Source organism: Ruditapes philippinarum, unplaced genomic scaffold, assembly GCF_026571515.1.
Source record: "Ruditapes philippinarum isolate M1 unplaced genomic scaffold, ASM2657151v2 ctg5412_1_1_1_1, whole genome shotgun sequence".
NCBI classification, from domain to species: Eukaryota; Metazoa; Mollusca; class Bivalvia; order Venerida; family Veneridae; genus Ruditapes; species Ruditapes philippinarum.
Window position 1 is genome coordinate 33,407 of NW_026856146.1, and position 25,320 is coordinate 58,726.

Genomic DNA, 25,320 nt, shown 5'->3' on the forward strand with positions numbered 1-25,320 from the left:
TGTTGTCACTCTACCACGTGGTCTCCTCGGAAGATTGGCGACACTTCTGGTACGTCTGTACTTTGAGGCCTGTCTAGTAATAGACTTCTTTGTAACACGCATTCTTCGGGCAACCTAGAAAAAAACAAAGGATTACAAGGTTCATACTACTGATATGCAACGGGCTTGTCGTAGAATGCATGCACTGAAATGCAATAAAACGAACAATGGGTATTGAACCACATACCTGCTCATGAGACGCTCCGGCTTCTAAAAGTCCAATAGCGATTGCACGTTCTTGCAACGACATACGAGCCATGTTTTGTGTTTTTATGTTAGGCACATCTACACTCTATCGATACATGTTTATATTGGTCATTATGGTCAGTTGCACGAAGTGCACGTGCTCGTTTTCGATTTTCAACGACCACTCTCAAAGTATGGTTTGCATGGTTAATTTTGCATAAATTCATTTTGAGCAGACGACAAATTGGGGCATTACATATAATCATTATCTAATGTGCATATTTTTAAAATAACACGTGTTTAATGCAAGTTTGTTTTTGGGGTACTTATAAGTTTCGTTAAGTGTAGTTCGGACAAACTTTTAAAATGAAAACCGTTAAAGCGCCATTACTTTTACAAAATCATTCAAGCGGAAAATGCCAGTAATATGCATGTCTTGACTTGGTTGTGCTCACTCCTGTAAAGTTTCATTGAAAATTAATAAGGGAAGTAGTCCGGAGAAATTTATAAAGTAAAAATCATAAAAGGGCCATTACTCTGACGAAAATCACTGAACTGGACAATAATGTCGATATGCCAACTGGACTTGGTACAGCCCACTCCTGGAGAGTTTTGATGGAACTGCAAAGTAATTTTAAAGGGCATTCCGGACTTTTTCTGTACGGACTGACGAACGGACGTTCTCCCTTAGTTGGCATTATGTTGTTTTTTTCTTTGATCTCATAACCCAATAATCAACGTACTAGTATTTTCACTCCATAAGCCACCTTTTTTTTCAACACGTTCATGTCCTTTCGGACAGAAAGGAAAGCGTCTATTCGTCCCATAACGCACTTGAGATCGTACTGACTGACATGCGACGAAGAAGTGATCCCTATATAACACTCTAGGAGCACATTTGTCTCGGACTACATTTGTCTTACGAGATGTTACCGATGTGCTCGTAAACATTCATATTTGCGACAAATTGGAAATGAGACAGATGTGTTCGACACACAATGGGAAGGACACTCGAAGCACATTTGTCTCATATTTTTCATAAAATTCTAAAAGGGTAATTATTATGCCCATCGGTATACCGGCTTCCTGCCTTTGTTCTGTATTTTCTGTATTTATAATACCGTTTTAGGTCACTTCCGGTCAATCAAAAACTTACTACCTCTGCATAGTAGACATTTAATAACTTTAAGAAATTCCCTGTTCTTCATGCCACAATGAAAATGGCTAAAAGTTGGTGTCCAGAATTTACACATATATGCAGCGTCGTTATTTATTGTCACAGGTTTCTTTCCTATGCTTAAACTTTTTATAAATAGTTTTTTAGAAATATTCTAAGCAAAAACAAGGTAGTATCTCAGGAAGAAAATGAGAAGACAATCCCACACCATTTGTTTTCATCAGAAATACATTTGTTATATATTTGAAAAAAATTGCCTTATTCCGAGAATTGATGCTTTCAGATCCGCCATTGAAAAAGCACTAACAACATGCATGAGTTCTTAAAGAATCCGGGTAATGTTGTAATTATGGTATATCGGGCCTCTCAGAATCGGGCGAGACGCGATATTCCGACGAGACACGAAGCGAGGCTCTTTGACAATGTCAGTTTAACATAGAATATTAAGGGAATAAAAACTATTTAGCGATAATTGTCTTCGAAAGATTTTTTGTCTCTCGTCGACGAAACGAGATTCGAAGTTTGGCGCGAGATGCGAAACGAGTCCCTATATTGTACCATTCAATTATGATTATGGTGTTCCGTTTGGACATAAGTAACAATGTTTGTTTCCTGATCCGCTATGCATTATGGTACAATGATGAAAGCGCGATTGTACGATGATTAAAACAAGACTGCACCATGATGAAACAACGATGTCAGAATGGTAAATTCACGAGGACACTATAGTGAAAATCATGACGTTTTCAATATGGTGCCTTCGTTGTTTCACAATCGTACAATTGTTGTTTCACGTTCGTACCATTGTTTTTTATCGTCGTATCATCGCCATTATATCACCGTGAACGGGATTCCGTATGTAACAGTGTACGCCTTCAGGTTCGTCCAACCTATTCTAAAGAAATATGCCTTGGCAAAATATGTGACAAATATTTCATAAAAAATGAAATGAGACAAATTGTTCTTTCTTGCCACATGGGACAAATGTGCTTTCTTGTCCCTTAAAAATCTTGATCGGAGCAAATTTGTCACACAAATTAATTTGTTTGGGTAGACGTCTGAGGTCCCATTTTTCTCATGTGGGACAAATGCGACCGCATCGGTCTAACGTAAGACAAATGTGCTCCGGGACAAATGTGCTCCTACATAGCACAGCTACTTTGCAGCAGGCGACACCAAGGTCCCTCTCCCTCTTTTCAAATGGTTTTGATAAGTTAAAATTTCATGTTTTTATAGACAACTTGGGCTTAATACTTTACTGAAATATTATTTCACGGAGTAGGTTTTTTTAAATTCAAACAATTGCGTGTTCATTTCTGGTGTGCATACGTTATATAAATCTAATTAATACTGAGATTGCAAGTTTTCATCATAATTTTTATTTTAAACAGTGTTTGGTGGAATTAATCAACTATGATTTAATGCTTTTCTCCTTTTCTATAATTGTAGCACCATTGTAAATATGTTATATAGGCGGTGATCATTCATATGCCTTAGTCAGATAAAATATTGATTGAATTGAAAAACAATTTAACACACCAAAAGCTCTGTAAAATGTGACATAGTGATCACACTATCCAGAAACACATATCCCAATATCGCCCGATCAGAAAAGTGCACTAGTTGTGCGAAACAAATCCGTAAGAACATATTACAATACGGATAATATCATATCTATTATTTTAACAACTTCATATGTTATCATTAATTTCGTTAGTAAAGTGATATACGTACAATGAATTATAAAAAACACATCATATGAGTTTACATTATGACATTATGTTGAATACCGTTCGTCCTCAACCACTTATTTAAATATTTGTATGTAAAGAGTTCGCAAGCATGACGAAATCCATGACAGAATTGTAGGTATCTAAAAACACCCTGCCGATATACTGAAACAATGTTTAAATTGGTAAAAACATCCAACCAAAATCATTAAAAAATATGTTATCATTATAAATTATATTTGTAAGTTACAATCGGCATATAGTATAAAAGGTTAGACATCTAGATGATCTATTAAACATAAAACAAACGGGGGTTATTGTAACATAAAAAGGTTTTGACGCAAACAATCAAAGGATTATAATTTTCCCCAAAACGATTAAAGCACAAAACCTTGTACTGCACTACGCGCCAAGGCAATACATAAAAATCTTCCGGTAAAATCCTCGGTTGAAATGCAAGCACATGTAGGAAAGTTAACCATAGATGAGTGTTTCTTTATTGGTTTTCATACAAATGACCCTTCTTATTTTGATACAAATATTTTTACAAAATTAACCAGAACGAGGCTAAAATGACAAGCTCATAAGCCAGTATCAGAATACTGCATACATAATTATTGACCTTGTTCCTGTATAATGTACAGATAATTGGTATGCATACTGGTAAGCCACTAAATATTTTGAAGATGCCTTGTGGATAACCCTTACTTACTGTGATTTAGCCAGATCTTATTAGACTAGTTTTGACTAAATTATAAAACTTGAAGACAATAATGTTCATTTTTGATGAAACTTCAGATAAACCAGACCAGATAAACCAAACATTGCAACATGAATGTTTAAATGTACCTGCAAATGTTACTATTAACTTTGAATTTCAAGTACATATACTTCAAAATCGAAAATCGTATCAAAACCACCGGAAGATATATTTCCCAACATATTGTTCACAATATATTCATTTTTAATGTTATGCATATAATTTTTGGAACAGATACATTCATTTCATGATATTGTTTTATCATTTCAGTATGCTATAATTTATCAATAAATTATGAACCATAATAGCCCTTACACAGCTCACTTGATTATTGAGGCTCTAAACTAATATTGTTCGCAATCTATCAAAGGGAGATACAATACCAAACACTTAAACTGATATCATAACATTCATATCTGCACATGAAATATTGCACATGTTTATAAGGTTGTCAATATAAATACCTTGTATGTGCCGTGACCTTTCTGACCTCAGATGACCAATATTCAATCCTTAACTAGAAGTCATACAAACAACCTTTCTGACCAATTTCCAAGATATTTGGGGTAAAATAGAGTGATAACAGAGTTTTTCTATTGTTGGTATGTGTAAACTAGATTTTGACCATGGATGACCTATGTTCAAAGCTAAGCTAGAAATCATCAAAACAACCTCTCTGACAAAATTTCAGGATATTTGGGATAAAATATCACTTCTAGAATGTAAACAATATTTTTTCCATGATTTGGGTTTTGTTTGACTTAGATTTTTTTATCCCAGATGAGCCATATTCAAACATGAACTAAAATATTCTCTTTTTCCCCATATTCAAATACATATTACCAAAAACTGGCAAAAATCAAAATATTTTAATTTTTGAGACAATTGATCTATCTTTTCTGACACGTTTTTTTAAAACGAAACAGGCTATATTATTACTTTCTTTTATCATACACATTATTTAAACTTAAAGGTGATGACCTCCAGATTTTCACTAATCTAATTTATTTAAAAAGTATATTTCCTTACAATTCATTTATGGGCACCGTGCGATCATATAAACATGATATTTTATTTCAAAAGACAATAGAATCGACAAAACGAAACAGAAAAAGTCCGTTTATGGATTTCAAGCCCATTACCCCAATGTCCTAGCACGTGTCACGGCTAGCGCGACAACTCAATTAACAGGCGATTATTGTTATTTATATACAGTACAGCTATATCGTCGTATTAAGGTATAAGACTTAGGGAGAAACATTGCTTACAGCTTTATATTTCGACATGAACTAAGCTTCAAAACCTTTTTATATATATTACCTTATTTCCTTTTAAACACACTGAAAATATTATTTCGTATTTTACGTACGAATTAATATTTCGTAATAACGAAATAATATTTCGTTTTAAATAATATTTCGATTTACAAAATATTATTATATCGTAAGAACGATTTAATATTTCGTAAAAAATGAATTAATATTTCGTAATTACGCATCAATATTTCATAAAAACGAATTAAGTCCTGAAAGAAAAATATTGAAAATGTCACTTTAAAGGCTCCGTAATGTAATCATTTTATCAAAAATATACCAAGTTCTACTGTTTTCCGCATACATTGTAGTATGTAAATACTGCAATTTATATATTAACAAAACACTAGTGCTAGTAGGTAATATGTAACTTTATACTCATTACAGAAAATTTGAATATCAGTCAATCATATTCTGATCTAATATTATATGAACAAATGTGAAATGTTTTTAAATAAATCGGGTTACCCAATTAGAGCTTGAAAAAAAGTAGAAATTGCACCAACCGACAACCACAAAGCTTACAATAAGTATGTTCTTTCAGAAAGCCTAATCCAAAATGATTTATTTAAGATTTGATTTAATTTGAATGCACTTTCTTTGTCTTATATTAAGTTTAAGTTAGCAGATCGATCCCACAGTAGTTAGGTTACTTTTATGAAGGACAAAAATATTTTCAGTCGTCCTCAGAGATGATTAATCTTCATCTAAATGACAGAAAAATATCGTGCAACTCTTGGCATACCTCTTGCAACAATGAATTGCAGAATAATATACAATATCTAGAAGTGTTTTAACACCGATTTTCCGACGTTTAGCGTCAAGTGCGAGTGCGACATTAAGCAGCATTGTGTCATACAAACAGTGCGACAAGCGACAAACTTTCGCATTTCGGTAAGTTTCCTGACCCCTCCCTGATCTGCTTTATAGGCTGCAGAAACCTTACCAAATCGGACATTTAAATATTATTTGAACTTAACAGTATCTAAATACAAACCAAAGTTTGCTTTATCAGGGTTACATGTGTATTGAATCAATTTGACAGCTGGTTTCTGTCTTCTTTTTAACATCTTCAAAATTTCGGCATCAACTGAGACTGAGCAGGAACCTATGAAATCAAATACATAATTTCAATATTTTCAATCAGAGTGAAGTAAGGAAATAACAAAAGAAAAATATTTATAAATTGCGTTTTCTATCGAAATAAAGTTGGTACATTGATTTAAAAGGATAAGGAGGTGGGTGGCTGGTATTGGAGGTTTAAATTTGAGTGAAGTTGCTGCATTTGCTACAAAAACTAAAAGAGAAAAAAATTGATTTAATATGATATTATGAATTTAATTAAAATTAGCTCTAAATAGCGCCCCGCTTTTAGATCTAAAACTGACCAAGTACGAAATCATGTTTCTTGACCTATCACGCAGCCAATCATCGGAGAGCTAACGATGTGGTTTCTAATTTTAACCCTGTGAAAACCAATTCTGAGTAGGTAATTGTCACAATTTCGAGAATAAACATGGTGTTGTCCATAAAGCCGCACATTTGCGGTTTCTTTTGGATGTTTTACTTGCAAATATTGGAGACCGGCTAACAGCAACATATATTTTCATCGGTCTATCTCAGATCTAAAGCAGTCATTCCAATTGTTTCAGTTAAACTTTATATTTTTCAGTCTTTATATTGTCTCTAATATATTTTCTCTAGTATTTTCCGATAAAGAGAGAACGGATGAGACAGGCTCGGTCACATTTATTTTGTAAGAAAGTTATCACGGAGTAAATGTTTTTTCAATGACGCCATAGCATGTCCGCCGAAGAAGAGGCTTACAATAAAAATTCAAAATAAATCGCTGGTATGCGTTCAGACCCATTGAATAAATTATGATCGAGTTCAGCAAAAAATATGTATTTTAAAGAATTTGTGAAGAACTCGAAGTAAAGCGTTTAAATCGATTCAAACTAGCAACAGTGATGCTCATACATTTTGTGTAAATTAAAATGATAGTAAAAGTTATTTGTAACAAGTTGACAATAGAAGAAAAAACAATTTAGGTAGATACGGTTAGGTATAAGGTAGTGTATATAGATTGGGGGATGGATAGATATGATGATAGACGGATACATTTAGAAGAAAGTGCGGAAGAGAGATTAAGAGATGTGATGGGACATACAGACAAACAGGCAGACAGATAGATAGATATACTTACTTGTGAGACATTTACATAGTTTGTTTGAGTTACACTTGTAGTCCACGGCAGCACCTTTGTTAGGACCGGTTCCATACATCTTACGGCAGTATTTATCTGAAAGGCATTTGTTTTAAATTGTAAACACAATATAAACATTCTGAAGCTATCACTTTTAAACTCAATGCTTCCAAACATGAAACAGTTTACACATTTACAATACACTCATGACGTCAAAGTGTTAATTGAAATAAAATATTTACATGTTTATTTTGAGAATTCTCGGCGTCTTCAGCCACCGAAAATGTCGGTATCTCAGACCATCACGTTCGAGACACTAGAGAATTGTTTCAGAAATCCAAAATTGCCACTAAGGTCATATTTTGCCATAATGCAGTAGTGCCTATTGAATTCGGGGATCAATGTAACATTTCAGCATGTCAAATGAATGGCGATCTGCAGATGCGTCTAAAAAAGGCCATAGTGCAAGAATTTATTTAAAAATTAAATGATTTTTACTGGATAAAAAAATGGGTATTTACTGCATTACATAGCTGTATTAAACTTTGAAATGCAAGTAAAGTTACTTTTTCTTTAACACTATCTTTTCAATGTACAATTTAATATCATCATTTTATACATGATATGAATCATAATGTCCTTAATGTGCTTAAATTGTCCAATTAAATATATCTGCAAAGTTAACATCTCTCTTGCTAGAATTCATGACCGCTAGTCATTTAATAGATTTATCGGAATAGCAAACATTTCATTTGCTAGAGGTTATGACCTTTGGACTTTCTTTCAGCTATTGAATCTTTTTATATGAAAATTGCATAACATGTATAAAAGACATACCAATATAAGTTATTTCCCTCTAAGCAAGACGTTTTTAAAGTTTTCTATATGTACACAATGACATTCAATGTACTTCCGGGTGGGGCAATTTTGACCCTTGGATTTAAATTGAACAATATTGGTATACTGTACAATGCTTCATGCCAAATAATATCTAATCTGTAGTTTTTATTAATTCAGATAAAAATAGTTTTAAAGGGTTTTACTATATACATATAAAGTAAAATAGATAAATACAGAATCCCTAAAGAAAGCCCAACACGGCAAAATTGAAAATGTTGCAGGCTCGGTTTGATTGAGCCTGTTCATGGACGGTACTGGAGAGTGCAAGTTACCGTCCACGCCCCCTAGCACCGGCTTAAGCAGAATTCAACATTTAAACATGAAATAGTAGAATTTGAATTTAGAAACATCCGTAGATGTGTTCATACGGCGGTTATCATGGAACCTTCAATGTGACACTTCCGTGCCATTCCATGAAAAGCGGCGTATGGTCCCCAAGTTATAAAAAGCGTGTGCCCTAAACGAGAAAACAATGGGCGGAACCAAATAAAATGGAATTTTGAAAGGGGATCAGAGGTTATGAAGCCTGCGTATCATAGATAAGACGTCAAAAGACAAATTTAAAAAGCAGGCAACATATCCTAAGGGTGATTCAACATTATTCAAGTAGGAATATTGGAACCACCCAACTAGAAAATGCCGAAAAGTTGAAACTAAAAATACCACAAGCACAACAATAATGACGTGCTGAACGATCTTCAAGGATCGAAAATATAACATCATTGATTAAATGTACGGGGAGACTTTTTACAGCCGCAACACGGCACAAATAACACGGATGTGATCATAAAATAGATAAATACAGAATCCCTAAAGAAAGCCCAACACGGCAAAATTGAAAATGTTGCAGGCTCGGTTTGATTGAGCCTGTTCATGGACGGTACTGGAGAGTGCAAGTTACCGTCCACGCCCCCTAGCACCGGCTTAAGCAGAATTCAACATTTAAACATGAAATAGTAAAATTTGAATTTAGAAACATCCGCAGATGTGTTCATACGGCGGTTATCATGGAACCTTTAATGTGACACTTCCGTGCCATTCCATGAAAAGCGGCGTATGGTCCCCAAGTAATAAAAAGCGTGTGCCCTAAACGAGAAAACTATGGGCGGAACCAAATAAAATGGAATTTTGAAAGGGGATCAGAGGTTATGAAGCCTGCGTATCACAGATAAGACGTCAAAAGACAAATTTAAAAAGCAGGCAACATATCCTAAGGGTGATTCAACATTATTCAAGTAGGAATATTGGAACCACCCAACTAGAAAATGCCGAAAAGTTGAAACTAAAAAAACCACAAGCACAACAATAATGTCGTGCTGAACGATCTTCAAGGATCGAAAATATAACATCATTGATTAAATGTACGGGGAGACTTTTTACAGCCGCCACACGGCACAAATAACACGGATGTGATCATAAAATAGTAAGGCGTGTCTGTAACCGTAGTGTATTAAATTATTCGTATAAACTGTCGATTTACTAGACTGATCAAAAGTTTGCCGATTTACCATAGTAATCATTCATTTGAAAAACTGTAATGTTATTGGACAACAAATTATTTCAAACACAAACTTCAACAAGCGAATTCGTTGAATTTATTTCCCCCGTCGAGAACTATTTATTGCTACCACAACAACTGGAGACATAAGGCTTTATTTATGTTAATTTACTTGCAGAGAAAAAGCGAGAAGGTGATTGCTCTATATGCATACTGCATAACTTATCAAGGGGTATTACTCTTAGTTAAAAGGTCGACCGAAACAGGGCCGTGATATTATGCGCTTCTCCTCCTATTATTGATGGTTCCATAAAGTTTTGTTGAATTCAAGCCAGTTTTTGCAGAGAAATAGCACGGAAACGATTATTGCTCTATATACATACTGCAAAACTTATCAAGGACCATAACTCTGTATTTTGTGTTCCGACCGGAACAAGGCAACGATATGCGCATCCCGCTTAGTATTGATAGTTTCAATAAAGTTTAATTTAATTCCAGCCAGAAGTTGCAGAAAAATAGCGCGGGAACAATGATTGCTCTATATGCATACTGTATAACTAATCAAGGGCCATAACACTAATTTAAAGGGTCTGACCGGAACATGGCAACAACATGCACATCTCCTCTTTGTATTGATTTTTCCCATAAAGTTTCGTTGATTAGAATTTCAGCCAGTATTTGCAGAGGAATAGCACGGAATCAAATGTTGCTCTATATGCATACTGTATAAGTATTTAATTCTATATTCTGTGGTTCGACCAGAACAAGGCAATGATATGTGCATCTCCTCTTTGTATTGACGGTTAAAATTCATTGAATTCCATCCAATAGTTGCAGAAAAATAGCGTGGAAACGATTTCTTTGCTCTATATACATACTGCATAACTAATTAAGGGTCATAACTCTTTGTTGAAGAGTCTGACCGGAACAAAGCAACGATATGCGCATCTCCTCTTGGTATTTATGGTTCCAAAAACGTTTCGTTGAATTCCAGCCAGTAGTTGCAGAGAAGTAGCGCGGAAACAAAAATTGCTCAATATGCATACAACAAGGGTCATAACTCTAAATGAAAGAGTCTAACCGAGACAAGGCGTTGATATGCGCATCTCCTTTTGGTATTGAAGGTTCCTATAAAGTTAAGTTGAATTTCAGCCAGTAGATGCAGACACGTAACGCGGAAACGAGTATTGTTCTATATGCAGACTGCATAAGTAATCACGGGCCATAACTCTGCGTTAAAGAGTCTGACCGGAACAGGACGACAACATGCGTATCTCCTCATTGATAGTTCCCATAAAGTTAATTTGAATTCCAGCCAGTAGTTGCAGAAAAATGGCGCGGAAACGAATATTGCTCTATTTGCAAACTGCATAACTTATCAAGGGCTCATAAGTTTAAGGGCCTGACCGGAACAAGGCAACGATATGCACATCTCCTCTTTGTATTGATGGTTCCCATAAAGTTTTGTTGAATTCCAGCCAGTAGTTGCAGAGAAGTAGCGCGGAGACATTCATTGCTCTATATGCACACTGTATAACTAATCAACAGTTAAAGGGTCTGACCGAAACAAGGCAACGGTATGCGCGGAAACGAAATTCGGACGGACGGACAACGACAAAACAATATAACCCTACCGATTCCATCGGTGGGGGATAATTAAAGCTTGCTGGGTAAAGAAGATTGATTTCAAATGAAAGCAATGGACACTGGGAAGTCTTTTTGAGAATATATTAAGACCATTAGGTGAATATTTCTTTTTTGAACGTACTCTTAGTTTTCATGATGTTTCAAATCTCTGTAAATCATACACACTTCTAAGAGATATTTTAATTTCCTGGTTTTCTGTTATATAATCCTCTAATATAAATAGAAATAAAGTTGGAAAACTTATCATACGGAACAATGCTAGGATACAATTACAACAAAATACAATTTACCGGAATATATGGCATGAAAAAGGTAAATTGTATAGACAAACACTTTTTTAAATTTGAAACAGCAAATCAAATATAAATTCGTGATGCACAAGATTATTCAAAATATCACTAGTTAATCTCAAATATGACAAAAAGCTTTAAAAACATTTCAATGCATTTTCTCTATGTGAATAAAGACGATGTTATTACAGAAAAACATTTATAAAATGCAAATTATCAACAAGCAACCTGTATGATTTTTGATCTGGAGATATAATCAATTGAATATTTAATATGGGAATGTCAATCAACAAAATCCAAACAGTTTATATTATCTAAAGGTTATGGAAAACCTCTAAGCTTAAGACAGGTCTGATTCGGTATATTAGACAAACATTACACTGCAAATGTATGAAATAAAGCAAAAACATACACATTATTTTGAAAACAAAATGTATGGCACTTCTCTCTTTTTGAATAAGAGGTGAAAAAGAAATGTCGTTAATACAAGTTTCAATGAAACTTAAATTTTTACTAACCCCAAAATCACATAATTTGAATGTAAAGAGATGTATATAGACACGGACAAGGAAACAATCTTAAATTCTTATTTCCGTTTATCCATTCCGTCTATTTATTTTATATATTTTTGCTTGATAAAAGCTTTGTCGAATTATATTTTAAATGCAATTATATTTCGGTTCGGACAAAGTCAAAGTGAAAGAAAAGGAACACAGGACAACTACAAAATTACACAGGGAAGATTTACAGTTCTTGTGCACTGCGCTTCTACTTGATGAGTTTTATCTGCCTACAAAGTTTTCGTTGATACCTTTTGCGGTTTGTCCAGGACAAAGTTCAAAGTGTATATATGAACGAAAGGTTATAACTTCAACAATAAGCAAGGCAAATTTACAGTTCCTGTGCATTGCACTTCTACTTAATTTAAGTTTTCTGTTGATACCTCTTGTAGTTTATGAGTTATTCAAGGACAAAGTTCACGGTGTAAAAATGAAAAAAGAATAGCAATAACTCAATAATTAGGTAAGGCAGAGTAACGGTTCTTTTGAACTGCATGTCTACTCAATGAGATCTATCTACCTCTTAGGCTTCTAGTTGATACCTATTCTATTGTCATAGATTTGTCCCGAACAATGTTAAAAGAGGCAATAATTCCAGAATTAAGCAAGGCATGCTTAAGGTTCTTATGCAGTGCGCTTAACACTTAGTGTGATGTATCTGTATCTACCTACAAAGTTTCTTGTTTATATATTTTGCAGATGCTGAGTTATTTCTCGGACATAAGGGGGAACGGACAGACAAAGCCACGACTATATGCTCTCACCTCGGGGAGCATAAAAATAGTTGTCAAAATTGGAAATGCTACTTGAATTGTGTTAATGTTTGAGAAAATTATTTTTTAAAAATCAGCAGGACATCAACATATATGCGGTAACCTTGACTAGACTGGAAGGTGAAGGTTCTATACATAGGTATGAGTAACATGTCAACAATAAAGAATAACCTGACATATTTGAATAGAAGTTTTCAGTCCGACATCTAAGTTTTTTACGTAAAATAAGTACACTAGTATTCTTAAAGTTTGCTTGTTCCCTTAGGCCCACTTATTATAGTGTTCATCGCGGTATGACCAGTAATGTGTCAATGTCGACGTTACATCAAATCAAACAAAGTAATCAATCATATTATTATTCTGTGTTACCAAAACATTGCTGGCAAATTCGGTGTAATTAATGACAAGCGTTCACATGTTATGTATTTACAGTTTCTAGCTCGATTCTTCGAAGGAAATGGAAAGCTATTGTATTAACCTCGGCGTAGGCTTCACACTCAATTCAAATCTTTACTTGTAAGTTTGTTTCTCTAGAGCAAGTGAAGGGAATAGATTTGAAATTCGCACACATTGTACTACATAATAAAAGAAATATTTATTGTAACCTATTAAATCTTCACGAGTGGTTACGACATAAAGCATAAGGCGCCATAAAACCTAAAGGATGTTTTTTAGGGTGGTGGTGGGCTTCAAGTGATTTAAAATTAGTAAATCTAAATTGTTGTCATTTGAGGACTTTTTATATATATATAGGTGGCGCGATAGCTCAGTTGTTTAGACCACTGACTGTCACTCCTGAGGTTCCGGATTCGATCCTGGGTAACACTCTAAGGATTTTTCCGAAACACTATAAGTGTTCTCACCTACCTAGAGGTATACTGGTACGAAACCTAGGTAATCCTTGCATGTATAAGTGCTTTAAACTGGACATGCAAAAGAACTAAGGGATCTATCAATAAGAGTTACAGACTGGTTCCCGGATTTCCTTGTATCTCAAAGCTGAAACTAGTGTCTGCTGAGGTGAGGGTCCTGCTGGAAATAAGTGCTTGCACTTTCGTAGGCTCTCCTTGACTTCCCGGTCTAAAGACAATCAAATCATCAAATCAAATCTTTTTGCGAAAAAGTCCACTCAAGAGATATTTTTAAGCGCTAAAGGGTTTAATTTCATCTGGCCATCTAAACAAAGATAAGGGGACCTTATGAATAATACCTGGATCATAGTAGTCAAATACATCGACCGATGCAGGCTGTCGTGACAGTTTGTCGCCTTTGAAGTTATCCTTCAGTCGAAACACAAAGTCATTTCTATGTGACGTCAGCTGTTTAACAAGTATAGATTTTAACTCATCACATATATGTGCATACACAAAAGTTATTTTTTAAAGAAAATGTAAATGAAAGGCTGACCTGACTGAAAATGTTTTGAAATGGCTGATCACTTACATGTTAATGGTTAATAAAGTATAGAATGATGGCACAAAACGTCATTTGAAATATTTTTTCCAACTGTTATAGATATGTCAATATTTACCGTATCAAGATAAAATACAACCAATCCGTTTCCGTTGGTTGGCATCTCAAAGTCATCTACATTTTTGTTTTCTTTTATAATCTGAAACAATAGTTACATAACAAGTGTTAATCCTCATGCGTTAATGAATACCTATATGAAACAAAAACAAAAAAAAGGCAAACATTGTTATAGCATCATTTGAGATACTAACCCAACATTATGTATACATACGGTAAAGCACATGAAAATGTAAGCACGTGACATATAATGCTGTTACGTAGAGTTAATGTTTATTTGAAAAACAAAAATAAACCAAGCTTTAAACTTATCATTTTTTTATTAGAAAAAGGAAACGTGGTAATGTCACGAAACCAGTTTTTTGTAACTACTATACCAATTGTGTAAACTATGAATACAAACAGAGCATAAAGGATAAACAAAAATAAGGTTTTTGACTGTTGTTTATGCCGTGGCATTATTTGGTTGGTAAAGATTGCATTTTTTTAATTATATTATTAGCTTCTGTGAATTAGATTTGCACTGGAGCAGTCTTGTTTTCATATATTAAATTAATTAACATATTCGGCTGATAAAAACATTTTTTACCATTTCATAAAATTTGATCTTACAATTTGAATAAACGTCGACGACGGACAGATACCTTACGATCCCTCTGATCTCGCGCTGACAAACAAAAGTAGAACAATTATAAAAACATTATAACTATTGTATAATAATAACAATATACACAACTTAAATAAGCAAAACAACTTAAACTGTTTACTTTTTCCATATCTTCTTTAAGAACTGTAACATCAGTTTCCAAGTGGAAATATATCATAGACATACCATGCTCGTTGTCTGGAAGTGCGCTTTAAAATCAAATTAATTGTTAAAGCCACCGGCATATATAATATACATGATATTGGATAATATATAGCCTAATTTTGTAAACTTACACATTTGTCACCAGTTTAAAACATCAGCTTATAATCAGAAAACCCTTTTAGAACACTAGGTCGCTCACGTGAAAATCGATGATGTTAAAACAGAATTTTGAAAACAAAGTATGTCAATTAATTTGCACTTTCATAAAAAAATAATAGCATAACCAGAATATAGCAATACCAAAATAAAATTGGAAATTAATTTCTTTAAAACATATTGTAACTAAAAATATGTCCGCGGGTGCCCCCTCAAACTTCACTGTTTTGTCAATATTATGACTATATATCCAATATTTCTTGGGCTACACAAAAAAACAAGTTGTAAACTAAGAGTTGTTTACTAAGCCAAAGGCAAACACTTTAAAAATACTGAATAAATCCAGAAGCAAACCCAAAGGTGTATAAAAACACATGCTTACTAACATTTCTTTGAATTATATGACTTTAGGTCAAATATCTTTAGAGCTGCACACGACCCAAGTTGAAAAATGCATTTTATTACTAATTCAATGACAATTGCTGATAAATCCATAAGCGAAGCCCCAAGCATTACAACACATGTTTACACATGCTGACCAACATTCCTATTAAGTTATATGACTCGAGGTTCAATTCTTTTGAACTACACACGACAAAAATTGAAAATTGCAAATCTTAACTTAGTCAAGGGCAATAACTCAGGCAAACAGAAAACAATCCTATGCAAAACCAGGTGCAAAAATTTGCATGCTGATTAACATGTATGTAAAGTTTAGGTCCAATACTTTTTGAGCTATGTGCGACACTATTTGAAAAATGAATTTTTTATTAAGTCAAGGACAAAACTGAATAAATTTACCAGCGAAACCCTAGGTGCACAACTTCACATGCTGAACAACATAGTTTTAATGATTGTATGTCAAATATATGCGACACAAAATGAGAACGGACGGAAGAACGGACGGACGGACAATGGTAATTCTAAATTCTCCTTCCTAAAGTCTGGGCACAAAAAAGATGATATAACAAAAAGTGTTCAATTTATAATGAAACACCATCAAAACACGTTATAAGATACCATAGCTTACATAAACTAAAGCAAAGTGATTAATTCATGTTAAGAAGTGTATCATACATATACATTGGTAAAACAGATTGGACATAATGTCTCTGTGGCTCCCGTTCATTTCTATTTTTAGCTCAAGAGGCCCCTATAAGGGGTCAATCAAACTAATATGAGCAAACTTGATAAAACACTACACAATAATGCTACAACAAAGTTTGGTGATCATCCATCAATTAGTTTTGAAGAAGCAGACGTTTAAAGGTATTTCTATTTTTAGCTTTGGTGGTCCCTAAAAGGGGCTTCTCAAATTAATATGAGCAAACTTAATAAAAGATTACCTAAGAATGCTGCAGATTAGTTCTGTAGAAGAAGTGTCTAAAGTTTCTTTTCTATTTTTAGCCCTAGAGACCCCCTAAAAGGGGTAAATCAAATTAGCATGAGCAAACTTGATAAAAGTCTACCTAAGAATGCTACAGACAAAGTTTGGTGATCATCCAATTATTAGTTCTGTAGTGAAAGATGATTAAAGGTTTTTCTATTTTTAGCGCTGTTGAACCCTAAAAGGAGCCAATTGAAATGACATGAGCAAATTTAAATGTGACTGTCACAAGGATGCTACAGACCAAATTCGTGGTAAATCTACACAGCAGTTTCAAAGAAGAAGACGATTGTTAATGCTTGACGACGGAGCATTCCCCATTGATACTAATAGCTCACCCTGAACCTTCGGTTCTGGAGAGCTAAAATAAAGCCCAAATACAGCTAGTTGGTATCCGGGTTATACTAGAACGTAGGCTACAGAAACGCAAAATTAAAATGATGCAGAGTCGATTTTATTTTATAACATCAGTGATAAATTAAAGTTACCGTTCACGCCCTTTGAATCAGCTTTTAATACAATATCTATTATAATAATTATCCAAATAATGAAATACAGGTAAATAGTTTTTTACCTTACACTAAATCGTATGCACTTCATATTTTTAACAGGATCGTTTTGAGCTTGCCGTTTTTTTCTTCCAAAACTTGACGATATATTAACATCAACAGGGGCATCTGTTGTCAGCAAATCATAATCAATAACTGTAACAGGAGCCTCTGTTGTCAGCAAATCATAATCAATAATTGTAGGGTCAGCACATCTTCCGCATACGTCACAATTCCTATATTAAAATGAAATGTTCAAATAGGATGATCTCTGTGAGATAAATAAGCTAGGATAACCTAAAATACACACAGAACCATTAAAGCTACATTAAATAAATATGTTAAAATATTTTTGCCATCGGCCTCAAAACCAAGCATTCTACAGTTTAATTAACCTTTTTAACAGTATCGTTGTAAATCTCATCAACTATTGTTCATAAATTAGGATTTTAAATGGAAAACCCCACGGTAACACTAAAGTTCGTATACGAATTTTAATATGCAAATGAAGACTATAGTCAGCTCGTGTAAACGCTACGTCACGGTGTTATAGTTGCTATCCGGACACAGCAAATATAAGATTTTCTTGTGCAAACACACTTTTACCGTTTAAGCTTCACGGTGCACTAGACCTGTGGGTCAGTAAAAATAGTCATCTCATAAAAAAGATTAAATTTGTATGAAAATATCCGTTACAATGCGGTAATATACCGTTAAATTAGGACCGCTACTTATAGTCATGTTTGTTGATTTAATATTGATGTACGGATGATCTGAAGGCGGAGTTTCTCATGCAAACAGAAATTGTACTTACGAATTCGCCACAATGAGGTTGCACATTTGTATGCTCATTAAACACATTTTGGTTGTCTGGACACCAAAATAAGATCCGGAGTCGATATGAAACCCAATTTATTAATGAAATGTCGCTATTTCTTTTTTTATGAAATTTATTTAATGTAACTTTAACTAGAGCTGCAACTTCATACCTCCTCTGTCGTCTTAAATATTTGAAGAAAAAAAATGTTGCATGAAAACAGATTTGGACCAGGTCTCCTATTTATTATAGTTCGTATGTGTACAAATAATTGTTACAAAAAAATGCCTTGCCAAAAGGGTACAACAATCTACTAAAAATTACTTTGTTGAAAAAGGGAGAAAACTAAGTTATTATAAACAAAAAATGTTTTAAAGCAAACTATAATATTAACGGCCACAATTATGTATATTTACCTTATTTAAAACGTACAGTTGTGTTGTGATATTGCATTGATTGTGTTAGTTCAAAATGATATCTCTACTGAGATAATTAGCAAGACTGGACGGGACATATGATAATAAAATTATAGCCAGTTACAGTAAACAAATTCAATCAATTGACCTTGAAAGTCAATGTCAATTATGACTTAAGAATGTATTATCAACTTGAAAGTCTATCCTAAAGAACTGTTGTGGCCAAGTATGATGAAATTCATTTAATAAGCTAAAGCCACTTTGGTTTAGTATTTTTTATACTTTCAATGCAAGAAAAGACGCATATTCATAGCAAACTTAAACTGTCAGTCTTAATGAAACTTGACATACACACGCACGCACACATACATGCACGCACGCACACACTGATTCGTTGAAATTCTGCATTGATGTTTAGTTTAAGTGTTGATAATTTTCATAATTATACTAGTAACAAAGTTTTATCGAAAATTATAGCAAGAAAAATAGGTCAAAATCATTTTAAAGTGACGGTTAAAGTAAGTTTGATCTTCAAAAAAGACTTGTCCATAAGGATGTTGCATCTAAATATGAATAAAATGTATTCATTATAATAAATCTAGCCAGTCATATACAGCAAACAAATAGAAATATTCAATAACCTTTATGACTTAAGGTCAAATTTAGTTTAATCAACTTAAGGGTTAATTATGTCGATGTATAAAAAGGATAGAATACATTTCTTTTCTTAACAATAATGCTACAGCCACTTTGGTACATTTTCGTATATTTTCTAAATTAGAAAGAGGCATAATAATGCTAAACAAACTACCGAGTAATATAACTTGACACATACAGTTGAATTGTGATTCAAGTTTCAAACGTTTCTTAAGATTGGACGGAATGGGACAAAGTGTTTCCAAAATAGCCCCAGGGGGTATAAACATTCTGAGCAAGGAGCATTTTCTAAAGATAACCGTCAGCATATTTAATCGTTTAAAAATAAGCATTCAAAAAAGTTGAAATTTGCCTAGTAAGTAAATGATCACATCAGTCAAACGTAAAGGAATCATACGAAGAATAGAGATGGAATCAAAGCCAAAGAGAAATAAGTTTGTGTCTAATCACACGAATCACAGACGAAGGGAAGTTATAGCGGTTGTTAAGGTGTGGAATATAGAGGATGGAAGAAAGGGAGCAATATATTTTAAGCATGAAAAGGTGTAGGTATTTTTAAGATGAAAAGGAGGGAAGAACAAGGCGTCAAGCTGATGGCAGTGTGTAAGTTAATGCCTTCAAGAATGAACGGAAATTGTAAAGTGTCAAAAAAGCATTCTCAAAATGGTGGAAAATAATGGCCAAGTGAAGGGATCACAGACAGCGAAAAGCGAAAGAGGGTTAAAGAAAAGGGATAACAGAGGTACAGACGTGAGAGAAGTATTAAGGGAAAGGATCTTAAATGGAGGAAAGTGAAAATGGATATTTGACAGAGTAAAGTGAAGAATGGGTAATGATGTGAAGGGCAAAATATAGGGTCTTAAGAACGGGTGGGCGTAATCGGTGTAAGGAAAGTGCTAAAATATTTTCAGTTGACACCAAAATAAAGAACCAAATATTAAAACAATTCATCATACAAATAATCAACTATGCAAAACAGAGTGGAGCGGGGATATGATACGCGCAAAAGAACAAGCAATACAAACTTCTAGTTGAGCACACAAGATAGTGTTATTGAGCCAAGTTTGTATTGAAATTCATTATTTTATACATTGGATTATTCGAGGTTTATAACTTAATAATACTATAATTGATGCTTAAATATCACAATTCATGCAATTTATCTTAATTTGCACCTCAGTAAGTATATGCCAATTACAATGTAAATGAACTGTAAATTTCACCTAACATAAAGCTTTCGTAAAAATTAAAATTCTATTATTTATGTCAGCTTTAAAATATTTAAGGGTTGGGAAAAATTTAGCATGAGAATATACCTTGAAAGGGAAAAAAAAGATATATTGACGCAAACTGGCAAGTAAAAACAGTTGTCTGTTGTTTTATATACTATGTCAATTTTTTTGAAATATATGAAATATATAATTATATAGATATGAAATCTAAGACATTCTCATGACACAACAGAGCTCCTGGCATTGGAATTGTACACAGTAAGACTTGATAAGATATATCTTATAAATAATATTGTTTCCATTGCTTCGTAGGGATCATTTCTTTTCTTGATTTTCCAGATTTATTTAACCATTTACGTCTACATAAACTAAGTAAATTCCGGAGCAGGGTGAATATTGAAAGGCGTAGCCATCTTGGACCTTCAGGAGATTAGTTAGTATATTTTTTTTTATTTTTTATATATATATATATATATATATATATATATATATATATAGGTTTGTGAAAAATATTTGCATCTACAAAATACCTTTCAAAAACACTGGATCCTAGGATACAAGAACGTGGAAAAAATAACAATAAATTTGTAGAAAATAAACGTTCATACAGTGCTAAAGTATCAATAAAAAACCATGTAGTTTCGGCGTATTATGCCTTCATCAGGGGTGTATTACATGTATAATGTGCACACAATAGAGCACACAATCTCAATACGTGTGTACTGTATAGTATCAAAAATTGAACTGAAACACAGTCGCTAGAAAGGTGATAAAATTACATCGATTATGAATAGACCGTTATTGAATGGTTATTGTGTTGTACTATACAAAAGAAAATATAGCCTGCTGTCAATATGGCGTAACTCGGTTAAATATATCTCTAAAACTACACTTAACGAAACTTATAAGTACCCCAGTTATAGTTTTCAGCATAAATTATGATATGATTAACGCAAATATTTAAAACTTATGCTGTGTAAAGTTTAATCATATTTTTAACATTTCATAATAAAAAATTAATTTATAAACCACTCAAACTTAACAAAAAAGATCATAAACCGAGATCACTACCAGTACACAAATTCGCACCAGAGTCTTATGAAGTCAATATCGCGTATGTCCACCGTTTGCGTTAATTACTGCTAAGCACCGTGATCGCATTGACATAATGAAATTTCTAAAATAAGCCACTGGGATATTAGCCCATTCTTGCATTAGTCGGTTGTGTAGTTCTCTTTGGTTGGTGGGTGCATTCGGGCCTCTGTAGACACGCCGGCCAAGTTCATCCCATATGTTCTCAATCGGGTTGAGATCGGGCGACTTTGACGGCCAGGGCCGTACGTTGACATTCTGCTGTTGCAAGAGTGCTCGTGTTGTGCGTGCAGTGTGGCTCGTTGCCCCATCATGCATTAGTGTCATGCCCCTGTTCTGTTGAATAATTGGAATGGCAACGGGGCGAAGAATTTCGTTCTGGTAACGAGCTGCATTTAAGTTCCCTTGAATTGCAACAAGTGGTGTTTTCACGTGGAGTGAAATTCCAGCCCATATCATTACGGAGCCGCCGCCGAACTGATCTCTTTCTACGACGCACGCATCAGCATAACGCTCACCACGTCGGCGGTACACACCGGTTCTCCCATCATTTCCCTGAACATTGAAACGGGACCCATCGGTAAACCAGACTTGTGCCCAGTCCGCATGTGTGAATCTCAGATGAGTCCTCGCCCAGCGGACACGTGCACGACGGTGGTGTCCACGCAGTGAATTTCCCGATACGGCTGTCTGGCACGAATACCAACGGATCTGAGGCACGATCGGACTGTGTTGCTGCTGATTGGCCGTCCGTGAGTACCAAATGTCGCCCTTGCTGTTTCTACTGCTGTGCGCTTCCGCTGGCGAAGGTGCGATAAAACCATAAACCGGTCTTGTCTGCGTGTTGTCACTCTACCACGTGGTCTCCTCGGAAGATTGGCGACACTTCTGGTACGTCTGTACTTTGAGGCCTGTCTAGTAATAGACTTCTTTGTAAACACGCATTCTTCGGGCAACCTAGAAAAAAAACAAAGGATTACAAAGTTCATACTACTGATATGCAACGGGCTTGTCGTAGAATGCATGCACTGAATGCAATAAAAACGAACAATGGGTATTGAACCACATACCTGCTCATGAGACGCTCCGGCTTCTAAAAGTCCAATAGCGATTGCACGTTCTTGCAACGACATACGAGCCATGTTTTGTGTTTTTATGTTAGGCACGTCTACACTCTATCGATACATGTTTATATTGGTCATTATGGTCAGTTGCACGAAGTGCACGTGCTCGTTTTCGATTTTCAACGACCACTCTCAAAGTATGGTTTTGCATGGTTAATTTTGCATAAATTCATTTTGAGCAGACGACAAATTGGGGCATTACGTATAATCATTATCTAATGTGCATATTTTTAAAATAACACGTGTTTAATGCAAGTTTGTTTTTGGGGTACTTATAAGTTTCGTTAAGTGTATGTATAAAAAAGGGAAAAAATATATATTAAAAAAATAAAACTTCACATATAAGGGCGTTTTATGTTTTTATTACTAAGAAAATGCAAGTTACAAACAGTGTGATATTATATGAAGTGGAAATTTACGATAAGGTGAAAGTAATAGAGATGCTCTCAGGCCAGGGAAAAAGAGTCCTCCCCGGCACAGCCTGATAATTAAAGTTAGGTTTAAAACAGTTTGTCAAGAATGGGCGAGAATAAGTGTTAAAATTAGTCTCCTTTATTGATTCCTGATGGAGCTAGCGTATTCAGTCGGCGAATCCAGTATGTCTCGCGTGATTTCCGTGTAACATCTGACCACTTTGTGTTATGTTCTATACAACAGAGGGACACGTCTTTAAAACTGTGTCCCTCAAGGTGAAAATGTTCAGCAACTGGGGATCTGTTAAATTTTCGTGTTTTCATGCCCCTTACGAATACATTCTCCTCAAAAATAGGGGCCAAACATCTCTCAAAGACATAATGAATTGTAAAACGACAAACGTTATTTCTTGCAAAGTGTGTAACAAACAATATGTCGGTGAAACTAAACTTCCATTAGATAAACGAATGAACCTACACCGCTCTGACTGGAAAACACGAAAACTTAACAGATATATATATAAGCTATATAAGTTACCTGCCAAATACCAAGGCTACTGGAATTATAGTTTCATAACAGAAGGCTGCATGATTAACATAACTTTTGACGAAAAGTTTAGGTCAGTTGAGTTATAATTAACGACAGCTTAACGAAGACAATCTCAACCCTAACGAATGCTTCTAGTAGCTGGGGCGGCTTTCAATGTATCTCTGGGTAGCTTACTAAATTATCAAACGTATGTGCAGGGCATTCTGTGTTTTAAAGAATAACAAAAGTGCTACTTTTTCAAGAAAATATACAAATATATATATATATAAAATATGTAAAACAAGATCAACAAGAAAGGGATGCATTCAATGAACGCATGAACTTGAATACACACAAAATTGATGGAATTTTAGGCAAGTAACTAAAATTCAACGGGCCAAATTCTAAATAACTACCAAAGAAATTGATGAAGGACACAATTACTATTAAAATGATAAGTTATAAAGATTATTTTCCAATTCCGAGTCATCAAATTCACTATAAATATCTATCTTAGACATCTGAATACAAATTCAAATGTTTGTACATGTAGATAATAAATAAGACTGAACATAACATGATTAATATCAATCCATCTGTGTGTCCATGTAATGTTAAACACTTTTCTTCTTAAACTACTTTTAATTCATAATATTTTGCATCAACCTGATCGTTCGAAGTATAATACAGGGAACATAAATAAATGCTGCCAAAGTAGTCATTAAAAATTTGCATGCCAAAATTTTTTCTGGTCATTATATTTGTTTTTTGCATTCTTTTAAGGATTCTGTTTTCTCAATTGCAATGTATATTGTATCATTGTTTTCAATTTTTTATCTAAAGTTCATAGACATGAGGTTGTAAACGAAAAATAAATAATTTGAAACAGAACACAAAATATATGTCTTTTTCTATGAAATATTGCTGAATAGACAATAAGTTATTAGAAATACTATCAATTGTTGAACACTTACCCAAGCCTGGCAATGTTTATATCGTTCGGAAGCTTGTACACATCGTCCACATCAATGTTTGATATATCAAACGGACACATTTCATCGTCTTTAGCGGGTCGGTTGTAACGAAGTTCGATCCTCATTCTTCCACTTCCTGATTGTTGGCCAGTTAGCCACGAGAAATTTAAATGTTACTGTCAGCGCCCTATTCTTCTACTGGCAACATTTAAATAGGTGTGTCTTTATCAATAGTTAATGCAAAAATTGTCAATGGAAGACAAGACAATTATTTAAAAACAGATACTTGTACATTCAGATAGTTGTAAAACATTTATAGCATGGACTTGTATCTGAAAAAAAACTGCCCATAAGATTGCTTAAAATTTGTAGCAAAATACCATGGTGAAGGAGAATTTTTGGCGAAGGCGTCAATATGTTTAATTAGAAATTCATCCATTCAATTAAACGTAAGTGCTGTTCAAAAAGACATTATTCATTTTTGCTCATAAAAGCAGAGTATATTTATAGATAGAAAGTCCTTCATTTGGTGATCCCAAAAATTCTCAAGAATAA

The 25,320-nt window shown here is 34.2% G+C and overlaps 1 protein-coding gene across 1 annotated transcript in view; it reads right to left on the bottom strand.

The window, feature by feature from the left end:
* The window catches only part of LOC132745571 (complement C4-like), a gene marked incomplete at its 5' end in the record, with an annotated part of 34,044 nt that extends 9,143 nt beyond the window's left edge, over positions 1-24,901 (bottom strand). Inside the window, 7 exon segments of the mRNA XM_060734517.1 lie at positions 6,203-6,313; positions 7,412-7,507; positions 14,290-14,398; positions 14,611-14,691; positions 15,377-15,464; positions 17,538-17,747; positions 24,766-24,901. Coding sequence (XP_060590500.1) covers positions 6,203-6,313; positions 7,412-7,507; positions 14,290-14,398; positions 14,611-14,691; positions 15,377-15,464; positions 17,538-17,747; positions 24,766-24,901 — 831 coding nt within the window.
* Positions 24,902-25,320: the final 419 nt, after the last annotated feature.